Raw genomic sequence first — 16307 nt, 5'->3', positions numbered from 1 at the left:
AGGAAAGGAAAACTATGACACGTTGAACAAATCAGTTTTCATGGCGCAGATGGATACACCATAACGATCCACGAGTTCATGATGACGGCCATAAAACTTTTGTAGTGATGAATCTTGTAGCAACACAACCCTGTTCCAGAAGCCTATTTGTTAGAATTCTAGCGCGATACAAAAAGGCTGCGGAATCTCGGCAAGCTCTGGCTTGTGTCAGTTGTGATATGAACACTTCATACGCAGGTGCTGAATGAATGTTGCCACAGATGAAAGGAAAGTTGACAATTTTGAATGAAAAATCATCACGTTTGTCGTAAAGTTTGGTCAATAGATTTCCTTTACCATCGATTTCTAAGTGTAGGTCAAGATATGAGGCTGACTTCACAGTGTCTGTAATGTCCTTTATCTCAAGTTCTTTTGGGTACATGCGATGTATCAAATCCCCAAAATTAGGATTGTTTAAAGATAATACGTCAACTATTTAGCGGAAACTGAGATTAAAGGATCCAGCTAAACGATATTCTTTCTTTCGGATCAGATCAGCTATAAAGTCAGCTTCATAAGAGTGAAGGAATAGGTCACTTTATACACCAGACACTTCTCAAAGTTCAAATTAATCAAATTAAATTTATTTTATTCTGTTTTAAGTCCAGATTTCACTGTATTTACATGAATTGATAAAGTTATAAAACCACTGTATATTATTGATTTAAGTAGCACCTCGCATAAGAATCACCCAAAATGTGAGTTTTGTTTTTTGATATTTCGCTTAAAATGTCATCGTAAACAGAAATCAACATGTGGCTTTTTATATAACACTTGTTCACAGGAATTCAAAATTAAAGGAGATAACTCTGTACATGACACTAAAATTCAATAGAAAATGCTGGATTTTAAATGTGGATAATCTCCTAAGAGCAGACATGTTGGAATAAATAATTATACATTTCATCATATGGACCTACAAAATAACTTAATAACAAAATAAAAAATGTGTAGCATCTTTTTGTGGTGTATCACATATTACAAAATTTGCATGATTCTCAGCTGGAGTACTACTTAACTCATTAGAAAGAGAGTAAGTGGAAAGGTTGCTAATAAAATATATATCATTCCTTTTGTGGTTTAAGTCATCGATACTGAAACTGAACGCTTATGTTTTATATTGCATCATTTTGTTGCGTGTTTAATACTTGCAAATACAAAATCTTTCAATTATTCAAAGCTTTAGTGTCTATTTGGTTTTAATTTCAATTGAAAACATACTAAAATTAAAATTTTACTGAGATGGGAAATAATTTCTTTAGTTTATGTTGCAGATATTTAAAAAAAAATGTAATTATAAAAACACTCAAGAGGATACAAAACTATTGGAATATGAAAATTCAAAGGATTTTATGATTAGGTTTCTTGTCATAAAGTGTCACACAAGAATTGTTCAAAATAAAGTCATATCATAATAATACATTCAGTGCATTCAACATACGCGTGGTGATCAGATTCGGAAAATATCGAATCGAAAAAGCCTATTCACGTTATAAATGATGTACAGTGTGCTTAATTATTGTTTTGTTTCAATTCAGTATACGGTATGACAGATTTATAAAGCATTAATAAGCTTTCCGTGTTGGGATTTAGATGCTCATAATTGTTATGGTATCTGACAATACTTTTCGTTTGATTTTAAAGGCCAATAAGTAGATAGATAGCCGACCGTATCTTATTATCGTAAGGATTTCTCGGTTGTTTCTTCATTGACAAATGGCGCTTTGTAGAATAAGACTAAATGTTGGCGGTCAAATTTTCTTGACCAAAAAGACGACTTTAGATAAATTTCCTGGCACCAAACTCGCAAATTTTACTGAAACATGCGAATATTACGACTCTAAAACTGAAGAATATTATTATGATCGAAATCCATTCATTTTTCAGTCTATTCTGGACCTTTACAGAACTGGTCGTCTACATTTTTCAACAAATTTGTGCGCAGAACATATTCGGGAGGAATTGGAATTTTGGGAAATTTCCACTTGTGAACTGAAGCCCTGCTGCTGGAAGAACTTCTATTCGTTAGACAGTGATATGCAAACGGCCGGGGTTATAGAAAGACATTTTGTGGATCGTTATAGTTTGTTTCAATGTTCAAAACAGCCACAACACAACTTAAAGAAAATTGTTTGGACTTTTCTGGAAAATCCGCATGTTTCAAAATATGCTTTGGTAAGTTTTGGTTAAACAAACACGCGTGAACACATGGATGTTTTCATCTGCTATTTGAACATTAAACAAATTAACACAATAATAAAGAGTAAAGCAAAGCGAACACCGAAAATGCAAAGACACATATACCATACAGAAGTAAAATAGTGCATTTCAAAACATAACAGTCCAAAATCTAACTTATTTTCACAAAATTATTATGTTAATCATTTGATCAGCTACTTTTTTATTTACTTTTTAAAACTTCTTTCTTTTTTTAAGGTTTAATAAGACTTTGATAAATTGATGACGTCACGTTCGCGTTTATTTATTTATTTATGTTTTTTTTTTTTTTTGTATTGTCTTTTATTTAATTTGCATTATATGAGTGCTTTATATGATTAAAGTGATGTATTCACAACAAAGGAAAGACAATAAAACACCACTGTTACAGGTCTGCATTAAGCTTTTGATACAGTGGAGAATTCAGAGATTTACAAAAGGGGGCTATCACACGTGGCACCATTTTTTCTCATAAAAATAGGAAAATAGGAAGTATGAAAACTATGCATTAATACAATACACAATATTTTTTTTATTTAACATTGAGGTATAGTGCCTTGTAGGCTTCCAATGCTTAAAAATTAAAAACTAAAAAGAAAACGATCATACGGATATTTTTGGATATTTCAATATAGTGTTAAATAAATGCAATTTACTCTTTTACAGATTTGGCATGTCTTCTATATTTTCCTTGTTGGATTAGCTATAACATTGTCAATTATTGAGTCATTTGAGTTGACATCAAAATTTGATATGTCGAAGAACACTTCAGATCATGATGTCAAAGAGCGCCTGACCGACGGGGACAATAGTCTCGAAGTTGTCACCCATATTTGTAATATAATTTTTACATTAGAAACTGGAGTACGATTAATTACCTGCCCGAGGAAATTTGAGTTTTTCAAGAGTTTCTTAAACGTCATTGACGTCATTTCCGTAATTGGGTACGTCATCTTTATTATAATTATATTGGTTCCACAATCCGGAAGTCACTTCGACGGCGTTTTTTTATTTATTTATAGTTTGATCATTCTTCGCGGATTTCGCTTTTTCCGGTTGGAAAGATTTTTTGAAGGTTTGCGATTAATGTTGCTATCAATCCGACAAAGTGTGAAAATGTTGTGTTTACTTGTTCTGATACTGCTGATAACTTCAATTATATTCGGGATAACAATTCACGTTACAGAGATAGAAGTTGTTGAAAGCGGATTTTCCGATCCAATCAGTTGCATCTACTGGGCAATTATTACCATGACAACTATAGGGTATGGTGACAAGTACCCTAAGACATCGAGCGGGCAAGTCATAGCATCAGCATGTGCGACATTCGGCGTGTTCGTTCTAAGCATGCCTGTAGCCGTTGTAGCCAACACATTTACTGACTTGTATAGTCGATACACACTGCAGCGAAATCATTTCACACAAAGGAAGGAAAAAGCATCATCTAGCAAGAAAATGCACGAAGTTGTGCCTACTAAATATTGAATAACATAATATATAAAGTCAGACAGGGGGTGATTCGTTTCAGTCCACTTTTACCAGTCTTGGTTCTGTTCTTGTACTTTTGAGAGAAAGAGTAAACGGAGGTCAGGATTAGCATAAACGCAAAATATTAGAGATAGTATGTAATTATAGCTAGTGTGACATTCCAGTAAGACTCGGAATTAACAAATCTTTAATCTTGCACAACGTAAAATAATAATGTATTGATTTTAATAAATACAAGAATACTAATGATATTAAAATATAAATACAATATAAAAATTCATGAGATAAAACCTTTAAAACAGCATTAGTACACCATTAGCTAACTTCAGTCGGTGTCCTAATTCGGACCCAAAGAAAAAAGTAGTGCGACAATCGTGTAAGCCTCAGTAAAACAACTCATATTTCAACTTATTAACTCTTGATGGTAATTTTCCTTACTTACTAAAAATATTTAATTCATTTAGTAATTAAAGTATCAATCTTCCTTTTAAATCTTCGTTCCTTGTTTCTACAATCACTTTGGTGATTTTCTTTTTCTAATAGGACACATTTCCGGTTTCCATATGGGACGAATTATTTTTACATGACGTTACAAGAACATCATAGGTATTTGTTAAAATGACTATATGTGCTTCCCTGTTTGATGAGTCAAGAATTTATTGCAATCATTTGGAATAACTCGAAAATTATTGTTTAGTATATATAATGTATAAAGAAAAGTGTTACCTCGGACAAGCTAAAAAAGGTCGAATTCAGAAAGTTGTAATCTATAGACGCGCTGCTTTAATCATGTTTTTTACTTTTATTTTTATTTTTTTTTATATTTTGTCTTTGTTTTTTGTTTTTGTTTTGTTTTTGGTTTTATTGTTATGCTTGGTTATATTACTTTTATGTCCATATATTCCAACATAAACACAAAGACAAGTTGTTCTTTAAAAATCATAACGATTATTGAACATGACAAGACATATGCGCTGACCATTCGATGACATTCGAATGACGCGCGTAACGTCAGAAAAAACTATAGTTAGGTAACAATACAGCAAAACCATTGTTTCTTTGTTTATTTTGATGTGCACTTTGAATCACCTCTATCATTGACTGTGTCATAATTGTATATAGACTGGTACTAAATCAATCAAAGATTCTTCGTTACAGACTGATTAAAAGTATTGTGGCTTTAATGGAACGATTTTAGTCCCTTTTGTCTTCATGTTATCTAACCAGATGACAAATGTTTCTCTTTTTGCTATTGGTGCTTTTTAATTTTAAAAATGCTTGCTTCTTGTTACAGAAATATATATAACTTTTTAAAAAAACGATTTTTGATATGTTGACGAATTGATACATGTATTTTTTGATCTAATAAATACTGATTTATAAAACTTTTTTATTATACGCCCATCTTTTAGCGAGCGTAATATGGTCTTCTATCGTCTGTGTGTCCATGGTTCCTCTATTCGTCATGCCATAACTCAAAATAACTAAAAAAATGTTTGATAGATTATTATCATATTTGTTGAAGTGTTTTCCTGGAAAGCAACTTCGTTTTCTGATTACCCGTTTGAGCACCGATGACGTAAATATTGGTGACGTATGCAGCTGTTAAATTATTGTTATAAATAGGCAAGAGTGTTCTTTATTGCGTTTATACTCGTTAGTTCATTGGTAGCATTTTTTTCAATGGGAACGTATTGTCAGTCCGAAGGTACATGAACGATTTTTTGTATTTCTCTTCATATAGTAGACATTTCATCTTTAGGATAAACAAAGTAAAACATTTAAGAGCATCATGGCAATAAAATTGCCTACAGATACATCTGTTAAGGATAATTGAGTGGTGCCTACACCCTTGAAATGTCAATACTAATATAGTTGATTGACCGATAAACATCTGACTTCATTGAACAAATCTAGCGATTTTTTTTTTAAATTCGTACTCATCTATTGAATACTAGTATTGTAACAGTACCAGATTCTTGTCATTTTAATTGAAGCACCGGTATGTTAAGAGAGTAGAGTTTTACCTTTTGAGTATTAAAAAAAAATAGGTGTACAAAAGAGGATTCTTTCTTCTATAAAGATTTTAGATTAATGTAAATGAGTTTCTATTTTAAGAATAGAAGTGTTTTCGATCTAAGAAATGTTTCTAATTTTTTAACAGATATTACAAATAATCTGGTTTCTCAAAGAGAACCAACCAATTAAAGAGCTTGTTACAAATCAAATTTAAATCATAGTAAAATACTTCGTATGTTAAAATTTAAATTTTTTGTATTCTGAAATTGTTTTAGTCCATTAAATATTTTTTTCAGTTTCCGCTTAATGTGAATACAGAGAATATGACACATTTTTGAAAATAAAATTAAATTAATGGCGATGATCAATATCGGTAAAACATATCGACGCTTCAGTTGTTGAATGATAAAAAAATATCAAAATTTAAAACAATAGATGGCCTAAACGTGAACACATGAAATTAAAAAACAATTGAGTGACATCAGGTGGTCTGGAATGGTAATCATGTCCTGCTCTGCATATTGCAAGTAAGTAAAACTTTATGATTGACGATTCTACATTCATCGGAGTGAATAAATTCATTTTGATGAAGAAATAGTTTTCATAAAGTCGTTCCTTGCATTCATAATCAATTCTATTAGAATAAAACTAACTAATGGTAGAATGAGCAGCTCCGACTCCACTCAGTTCTGTTTTAATCTGTAAGGTATGATCTGAAACGAGAGATAACCTAATAAATGTTAAACACCTACTTATAATACAACATAGAAAACCTGATACCGATAAACGTTCGTTTTTGTAGATCCTCATCCTTTACCTTCCTGGTATGTTACAGATTTTCAATTTGATGAGCCCCGTGCAGGTCCGGGTGTTAAAAGAATAGGCCTGCAGCAGCGCTAAGCTTGTCGTAAAAGGCGACTTAATAGTGTTCAGAACCCTAGCTGGGGGGAGGGGGGGGGTTAGGGCGCTTTGCCCACAGAGCAACTGGGGTGTGTGCCCCAGGTGGTTAAATGGGGTACCCCTGGCGTGTTACATGCTGGGGTTGTCAGGCTATAATACGGAAAACCTGACCACAAACCATAGTGGTGCACCGTGTTGGGAAAGATGCCACGTTCCTCGCACGTTAAAGAACCCTACTGTGGTATTCTCCCGAAGGAACCATAAGGCTCCGCCACAGGAGGCTAAATTGCCCAACCCTACCCACCTCTCCCTATTTCCAGTGGCAATCAAAATTTGTCGACCCCATTGTCCTTGTGTCCCATCCCTTTTTCATTTCACCATCATTTCATGTTCATATTATCATCAATTTCATGTTCATCGTCTGAATATAGATGAAATATTGCTGCTCGGACGTTAAACCCCAACAAAACAAAAAATTCAATTTGATGATAATATTTGCTAGTGTGTATCTATAACAGTGTTCTGTCGACTCGCCCTATTAATAGCAATTTATTTTTCATAAAACTAATTGTGAAATTAACGAAAACCTTTTTTTCCTTGCGCATTAGTTATACCTTATGTTGTAAAGATCTGTGCATATGCTCTGATTATTTTCAACGACTCCTGCACAACACCATTCGTGCAAATGCTGGCTGGGTCATTCCGCCTCGTAGGATTTAATCTAGGGCTGTAATTTAGTACATGATGTATACGCATGATGTGGTACGAGTTCGAGTCCCGCGGAATTTTTCAGACCCTTCTATAAGTTTATGTTATCTTCCCTGTATCAATTTGATCCGATGGAGCAGTGTAGCGAATAGAATCGTCACATTCTGAGGCGTTGTATAATATTGATTTGTTGTGACATGCATCATTAATTTGATCCTCTATCCTACATAATAACACCTAGATGAACTGTCCCGTACTACCATACATCGTGTACTAAGTTACAGCCCTAGATTAATCTTACGAGGACGAATGACCCGGCCAGCGAAAGCTATATTTTTATATAGCCTAGCTAGCCGAATGGTCTATGGCGCTGGACTTAGTGCAGGCGGTGTTGCCATAGATGTCACAGCGGTACGAGTTCGAGTCCCACGGAGAGAACGACCAAAAATATGCTTCGCAAATTTGACAGTTCTAAAATCGTTGGGAATTTTTCAGACCCTTCTACGTTATCTATCCTGTATCAATTTGATCCGATTGAGCAGTGTAGCGAATAGAGTCGTCACATTCTTAGATATATATATATACTGGTATTGGTACGACTTGAATCGTTTTAATTGCAACGAACACTTAGCAAAATAATATGTTATTTAAAAAAGTATTTGAAAGGGGTCAAACTTCGAACAGTAATCAAACACAAAGCAAAAGATATAAAATAACCAAAGTAACAAGAAACAAAGTTAATCAGCCACCTGTAGTTCACTTATAACTAGAAACATGGGCCATGCACCGGCAGGGTAAGCATCCGCTTCTTTTCTAAAAACACCCGCCGATTTGCTCTTAAAAGGCAACGTCAAGCTTAGGTTAGATGAAAGGGGAAAGGAAAGCTATGACAGGGTGACACCATGAGCAAAAGATTCTTAAGTAAAATGTTAGAAATTATTTACTTTAGATGTGAGGGTGTTAAAGGAATCAATCTATCGTCAGTCAAATTATGTTGTTTTTATCCCTTTCGTTGCCTACTGGCATAGGCTATGAGTTTTACTAATTAAACTATACAAGAAATCAAAATATGATATATATACAGCAATAAAATGAATTCAAGAGAATGTCAAAACTAATGCTGGACAACTAATCAGCAAAGGAAAAGACGTTATCACAGATTTCATGAAAAGAGTACTTGAAATATAAAAGGATGGAGAAAAACCACTGCAATGTTCATGTAGGTCTTAAATCATTAAGCTTCTTTGTTTCTATATGTTTAGTAACACTCTAGCTAAAATCATGCGAAATGTAATTTTTGGTTGAAAAAACTTCAGATTTTATTTTTTGATATTTAGTTTAATTTGTTATTGTTAACAGAATTTAACACAAGGCTTTCATATTACCCTTGGTCTTAGGAAATATGAATTACATAGAATTCAATGTAGAACTCAAAATTAAGGGAGATAACTCTGTAAATGACATTTATGAACCCCAAAAGAAATTATTGGATTTTCAAAGTGAATTATCTCTTATGACCAGATTGGAATGAATAATTATATATTTCATCATATGGACTCATTAAGCAACTTGATAACAAAAATAAAATTGTGTAGCCTTTTTGGAGATGTATCACAGATTATACAATTTGTATGATTCTTACAAAGACTGTTACTTGACAGGCGATTTCTCTTTATTGAACTTTATTAGCGACTTTATTAGTTCGTTCTCTACCATTGCTATGAAAGGTGTAGATCTATTTACTTCTACAACAAGGTCGAGGAACTGATATGGCTTCACATCCTCTCAAATCTTTCTTGATATTGTACTACAAAAAATCCTCTATAACTTGATTGTAAATTAGTAAAAGGTAAATATGACTTTTGTCTTTATGATTCTATCTGTAAGGGTAATGTTTGAGTGAAATGTCTCAGATATCGGTATAAATATAGTTTCTACTTAATAAAAAGTGCTTCTTATGTAGAAAAGTAATATTTTAAGGATTCACTGTCTCATAAGAAAGTGTAATAAACCAGAAAATATGGATGCGCATCAAAACAAAGTAACTGGCCAATTTTAAAAGTCGTGATCAAATATAATCTCTCGCCGAGAATGAGACTTATTCTTATATGTTGAACATAACTATCTCACCAATACTAAGCTACTGCGTCTGTCGAAATTGTTTTAAACTCATTTTTAGCTTATGTTATTTTGATAGTCCTTTTAATTTTTAAAGACAATACAGTTTTAGGTCTTCTTTATTTTATTTTGAGATCGGAACTTCAATATATGTGATTGCAATTTGAAATTTTACAAAGTTTCAGTTTTACTTTTAATTTTACATAGATATAAGACGAAAATACTGGGATAAAATGTCATCTATACTGAAAACATGGTGGTTCCTAATTTGTATAGGCTTTCAAATACACATCAGGAGAAAACGTTTAAGCTACGAGTTACATAAAATAAGTACAAATAACTTGACTCTATTTCAGTTCAATTATTTAAATTCATTTGTTAAAACATCACCAGATGAACAAAACGTTTTAAAACTAATCTTTAAGTGTCAATATATGTAAGAATCAGCCAATGGATGAAACATGGTATGAAAAAAATCACCATTTTGAAAGTTTAAGTTGACTTTTTGCACCATTGACATGTATGTTTCTGATTTTTCCTATTTGCCTGATTATTACAAAAACTTACACTTAAATCGTCCAACATACTTAAAAGAGTATGAAGAAAAGATAAAATTTATATCTCAAATTTATTTCAAATGAATGAGTTATTTCCTTTGTTGCATCCTATATTGTCGATTTTATATATTTCATGTACACGTTCTTGTGTAGTTTTAGAATCTAAAATCAATAAAACGATTACAAGATATATATTTATGACACTAAATACAATACTTAACCATATCATCAAGGTTTCTCTCCACCAACTAGGATATGGCATTATTCTTATATTTTTCAGAAGACAACTTATCAGAAATTCTTTCATACATATATATATAACTTTTTTTCCATATAATAGTAATAAATTTCTCATTACCTTTTTATAGAACATTTTTCCGCCAATTATTTCCCCTTGAAAGAGGCTTTTTAAAATAAAACGTTTGTAATTTTGCCGCATATAGTTTTATGCCAAAACTTATACTTATTGAATGTACTATACTTCTGTATGATTTTGTAAGATTGCGCCGTGTAATAGGATGTAACCGTTTCTATATGAATAATAAAAGTGACCTCCTGATTCAGCCACATATATTTAAATTTGTATACATGTATTCCGTTTTCAAGAGACCTTTTTTAATATGAACCTATTTGTCATAGTATGAACATACACTTCGCTTTTATCAAAAAATATTTGTTTTGATGAACATATGTATTCCATTTTTATGAACATGTATTTAGGTGTCAGTCTCGGTAAAAATTCGCCCCGTGCAGGTCCGGATGTTAAAAGAATAGGCCTGCAGCAGCGCTAAGCTTGTCGTAAAAGGCGACTAAATAGTGCTCAGAACCCTAGCCGGGGACTAGTGCGCTCTGCCCACAGAGCAACTGGGATGTGTGCCCCAGGTGGTGGAATGGGGTACCCCTGGCGTGTTACATGCTGGGGTTGTCAGGCTATAATACGGAAAACCTGACCACAAACCATAGTGGTGCACCGTGTTGGGAAAGATGCCACGTTCCTCGCACGTTAAAAAACCCTACTGTGGTATTCTCCCGGAGTAGGAACCATAGGGCTCCGCCACAGGAGGCTAAATTGCCCGACCCTACCCATCTCTCCCTATTTCCAGTGGCAATCAAAATTTGTCGACCCCATTGTCCTTGTGTCCCATCCCTTTTTCATTTTGTAATCGTTTCATGTTCATTTTGTCATCAATTTCATGTTCATCGTCTGAATATAGCTGAAATAGTGCTGCTCGGACGTTAAACCCAAATAAACAAACAAACAAACTGTAAAAATCAGACAGAAACGTGGTATGAAAAAACACACCATTTTTGAAAGTGTAATTTGACTATTTGTACCAATAGAATCAACGAAATATGAGATTTTCCATATCGTGTTAGTAAACTGAATTGCACTAAAATGAATATTGAAAGGACAGATCTAGATAACTCTGTCAAACCTTCATTTTTTCTAACATTTTATTGAAACATTTCTGAGCAAATCCAGTTACACAGATATCAAATGATAGCCTTTTTCTCAAATAGAGAAAGCACCCTTGAGTGAAATTGTATTGTCAGATCGGTGGGATTTTGACATGTATGTTTTGCCTGGTTCTTACAAAAACTTACACTTAAAAATGTAATGAACATATAATTCGTTTTATAAATACACATTTGATATTAGGAACGTATATCACTTTTATGAACATATATTTTATTTTTATGAAAATAACAACGCATTACAGGCCATAAACAACCTGACTGTTGCATTCATTATATGATTTTAATACATCGAAACTTGCTGAAAACTATGAACCAGATATCGAATGCTGTACTGCATTTTAACACAATGCAAATTCAAATCCATATACAGTTAACAGTTTTGTCTCTCTACCAAGGACGATGATTGTGATTTACCTTCTATGTACTGGATTCCTAAACTCCACAAGAATGCATACAAACAACGTGACATAGCTGGATCTGCCAAATTTACCAACAGACCTCTTTCAAAACTTTTAACTTCTATACTCACAGCTGTCAAAGAGAGTCTCCAATCTCACCACAACACTTGTTACTCCCGTAGTGGTATTAATTCAATCCTGTGGATCCTGAAAAATTGGAAATATCTTATGGAGACCCTCAATTCAAGATTATTATAAAAAGAAATAATAGCATTAAAACCTATGATTTTTAAATACTGTATACTATTCCCCATACTCAGTTAAAATCCCGACTTAAAAACATTATTCATCGTTGTTTCTAAAAAAAAAGATGATACACCAAGATACAAATATATAGTTCTTGGTAGAGATTCTTTGTAAAAAAATAATCCCAAATCATCTTCTAAATAATCAGAAAAATATGTTCTCTAAATGCTGGAATTTTTTATCGACAACATATGTGTCCAATGTGAAGGACGCGTTTTTCAACAAACGGTCGGCATTCCAATGGGAACAAATTAAGCTCCTCTTCATGCTGACGTATTCCTTCACTCTTTTGAGGCAGACTTTATAGCTGATCTGATCCGAAAGACGGAACATCGTTTAGATAATTCCTACAATCTAAGTTTCCGTTATATAGACGTATCATCGTTACGCAATCCTACTTTCGGGAATTTAATACATCGCATCTGCACCATCTACCACAAAGGATACTACAGACACTGTGAAGTCAGCCTTATATCGTGACCTACACTTAGAGATCGATGTTAACGGAAAACTATTGACCAAATTTACGACAAATGTGGTGACTTTTCATTCAGAATTGTTGACTTTCCTTTCGTCTGTGGCAACATCCCTTCAGCACCTGTGTATAGAGTTTTCATATCACAACTATTACGTTTTTACCACAGACTTTTTTGTATCACGCTGGACTTCTTAGAGTTAGGCTTCTGGAACAGAGTTATGTTGCTACAAGATTGAAGTTACCATTTTATGGTCGTCATCATGACTTCGTGGATCGTTACGGTGTCTCCATCTGCACAATGAAAACTGATTTGTTCAACGTGTCATAGTTTTCTTTTCCTATTTCGTCTACCTCGGAATTGATTTTTTATCTTTCTAAAAAAGCAGAGGATGCTTACCTTACCGGTGCACCTGGCCCTTTCTCCCAGTTTTCAGTGGAGTTGCTCATTTACTTTCTTACTTTGTATGCATTATTTTAGTTACTTTATGTTCTTTGTTGTGAATGTCTGTTTTCCATATCTGATCTTTGTCCCTTGATTAGATTGCGTTCTTTTAATTTCCGCTAGAATCTTGGTTCCCTTGATTACTCTTTATCATATAAAATAAAAGAAAATATTACGTAAACTCTCTTAGAAAAAAAAAATTAAACAAAATGTAAACATTTCAAAATTATACATAAATTTCCACGAAATTTGCTGTGGTATAGAGTATATTTAAAAAGGAAGTAAATGATTATAGTATAGTATACAAGTGTTGTAATGTGATACAGGAAATATTAATTGGTAAAACCAAAATATCAAGTGATGGGACATATGATAAGTTTTTGGTGGTCGTCTTTATACTATTTTCTCGTCAATTATGAGTTTTGAGTGCTTGCATAGGAAAATATTTATTTAGCAATAATCTGGTGATAATTTCGCTCATAATGACTATCAATTAGGAAATTGCCGATTTAATGAAAAGTAAGGCGTCATAGCTTTGTTATTCCTTGTCTAAAAATGGCGCTCCATAGAATAAAATTCAACATCGGCGGACAAGTCTTCTTGACTAAGAAGACGACTTTGGAAAAAATTCCTGGAACAAAACTCGCCAATTATCAAGACACATGCGAATATTACGATTCAAATACAGACGAATATTATTATGACCGCAGTCCTTTAATTTTTCAGCCAATTTTGGAATATTATAGAACTGGTCGTCTGCATTTTACGACAAATATGTGTGCAGAACAAATTCGGGAGGAATTGGAATTCTGGGAAATTTCCACGTGCGGATTGAAGCCCTGCTGCTGGAAAAATTTCTATTCGTTAGACAGTGACATGCAGACGGCTGGGGTAATAGAAAGACACTTTGTGGATCATTGTAGTTCTTCATTATGGCCGAAACATTCAAAAGACAAATTAAAGAAAAATGTTTGGAATTTTCTGGAAAATCCTCGTGTTTCAAGATTTGCATTGGTAAGATTTTAACTTATGCAAAAACTGACAGAAATAAAACGTTTCTTTACATGCACTGCTTTTTTGCGATGTTCTATTTTTTGGTAAAATAGAAGCTTCCCAAATATAAATATAGTTTTGTCACAGTATTCTCCAATAGATCGTATCTATGGACGCGAAAATAAAAACCGCGAAAATTTAATGCCACTATTCAAAGAGCAAATTTGCGAAATTTAGAAACCGCAAAATTTACCAGCAATACGACTTTGTAAATAAACATGCATTAATTTGTTGTTTATGTTCGTATTATTGTATTTGTGCTTTACAAACTAGACACGTCTTGGTTTGTTTGATGAAAATTGTCATCCGAAATTCAAACCACTGAAAAGGGTTTTAGTTAAATAGATCAAAATATTAAAATTTCACAGGAAAAACAAAAAAGTCCAGTTCTCAAAATGTATGAACTATCAAGTGTGATTTTGTCCTTTTTTTAATATTTTCATTACATATTTGTGTTTGATTTCCACAATATTATACCACACAGAAATGCCTTACCAACAATATCAGAACTGAATATATTTTACAAAATTTTGTGAAAAGCTTGAATTAGAATTAGCAAAAACGGAATAATTATTAATAGTTAAGATATCTTTTACAGATCTGGCATATCTTCTACATCATCCTCGTCGGACTAGCGATACTATTGTCGATTGTTGAGTCATTCGAGCTGACGTCGAAATTTGACATGTCAAAGAACAACTCAGATCATGACGTTAGAGAGCGTTTGACTGACGGTAACACCAGTCTCGAAGTCTTGACTCATATTTGTAACGTTATATTTACAGTAGAAACGGGAGTAAGATTGTTTACTTGTCCGAGGAAAATTGTGTTTTTCAAAAGCTTCTTAAACATAATTGATGTCATTTCTGTCATCTGTTACGTCATCTTTATTATAATTTTGTTGATACCAGATACCGGAAGACACTATGACGGCATATTTCTGTTTATCTACAGTTTGATCATCCTTCGCGGATTTCGCTTTTTCCGGTTGGAAAGGTTTTTTCAAGGGTTGCGTTTAATGTTGTTATCAATCAGGCAGAGTTTGAAAATGCTGTGTCTTCTTGTTCTTATACTAGTGATAACTTCAATTATATTCGGGATAACGATTCACGTTACAGAGATTGAAGTTGTTGAAAGTGGATTTTCCGATCCAATCAGTTGCTTCTACTGGGCAATTATTACCATGACAACTATAGGGTATGGTGACAAGTACCCGAAGACCTCGAGTGGTCAATTCATAGCATCAGCATGTGCAACATTCGGTGTCTTCCTTCTTAGCATGCCTGTAGCCGTTGTTGCCAACACATTCACGGACTTGTATAGTCGGTATACATTACATCAAAATCATGATGCCCAAAAGAATAAAAAGGAAGTAACATGTAAAAGAATGCACGAACTCCAGACTGTCAAGAATTAGAATATCAATATAGTATCGCTCGTTTCATATCGATAAATGTTTTTTTGGAGAAGACTGTATATCATTTATAAATATTGTTCTTAATTTTAATTTTGTTGATCATGTTAAATGACAATGTATTCAATTTTGCGATCATTCCTGCGATGTTAATAATACTCTGAATGTTTATTGCAGAAGTTGACTCTAAGCATTTTTTTTTCATAATTTTCAATGGTGATGTAATTGTTATCGGTTTTATTCTAGAAAAAAAAGTTAAGTGCTACAATTTAGAGTTGAGCTTGAATAGTTCATAAACTTGGCCTCTTGTCTAGATTGCAGATTGACGTTGGTAGCGAACGATTTACGTATATTTCCTTTACAATTGTTATCCCCTTTTGTTATAAAACCCCAGAACATAGTTGATATTTCCTTTGAGTACAGATTCGATATCTGTTTTTGTATTTTTGTTACTGTGGTTTCAGTTGTTGCTTCCGGAAGCCAGCACATATGGTTTCAGGCTTGAATGTCAAAGTCACAAAAGGAAAGGTCAACCCGATTGATTATGTTATACAGACGGAATATCTGCCGAATGAACATTGCAATGCTTAAATTATCCTCAATAATCAGACTTAATTGTATGGATAGATCAAGACAGGATATGGATAAGCTTATGATCCAGAATTTCAATAAATAAAATAAATCAGATAGA

The 16307-nt window shown here is 33.3% G+C and overlaps 2 protein-coding genes across 2 annotated transcripts; both read left to right on the top strand.

Moving 5' to 3' along the window:
- Positions 1-1478: 1478 nt before the first annotated feature.
- On the top strand, positions 1479-5123 carry LOC148606434 (potassium voltage-gated channel protein egl-36-like). The gene is made up of 2 exons (XM_088546529.1): positions 1479-2214; positions 2923-5123. Exons 1-2 carry the CDS (start codon positions 1756-1758, stop codon positions 3739-3741), a joined length of 1278 nt encoding a protein of 425 aa, XP_088402655.1. The 5' UTR covers positions 1479-1755; the 3' UTR covers positions 3742-5123.
- An 8357-nt stretch (positions 5124-13480) lies between these two features.
- Positions 13481-16307, top strand: LOC148606433 (potassium voltage-gated channel protein egl-36-like). Its single transcript, XM_088546145.1, has 2 exons — positions 13481-14163; positions 14801-16307. Exons 1-2 carry the CDS (start codon positions 13705-13707, stop codon positions 15617-15619), a joined length of 1278 nt encoding a protein of 425 aa, XP_088402271.1. The 5' UTR covers positions 13481-13704; the 3' UTR covers positions 15620-16307.

Source organism: Perna viridis, chromosome 9 (assembly GCF_037379345.1).
Source record: "Perna viridis isolate PV_CMFRI_1.1 ecotype Kerala chromosome 9, ASM3737934v1, whole genome shotgun sequence".
NCBI lineage: Eukaryota > Metazoa > Mollusca > Bivalvia > Mytilida > Mytilidae > Perna > Perna viridis.
This window is presented reverse-complemented; position numbering and strand designations above follow the sequence as displayed.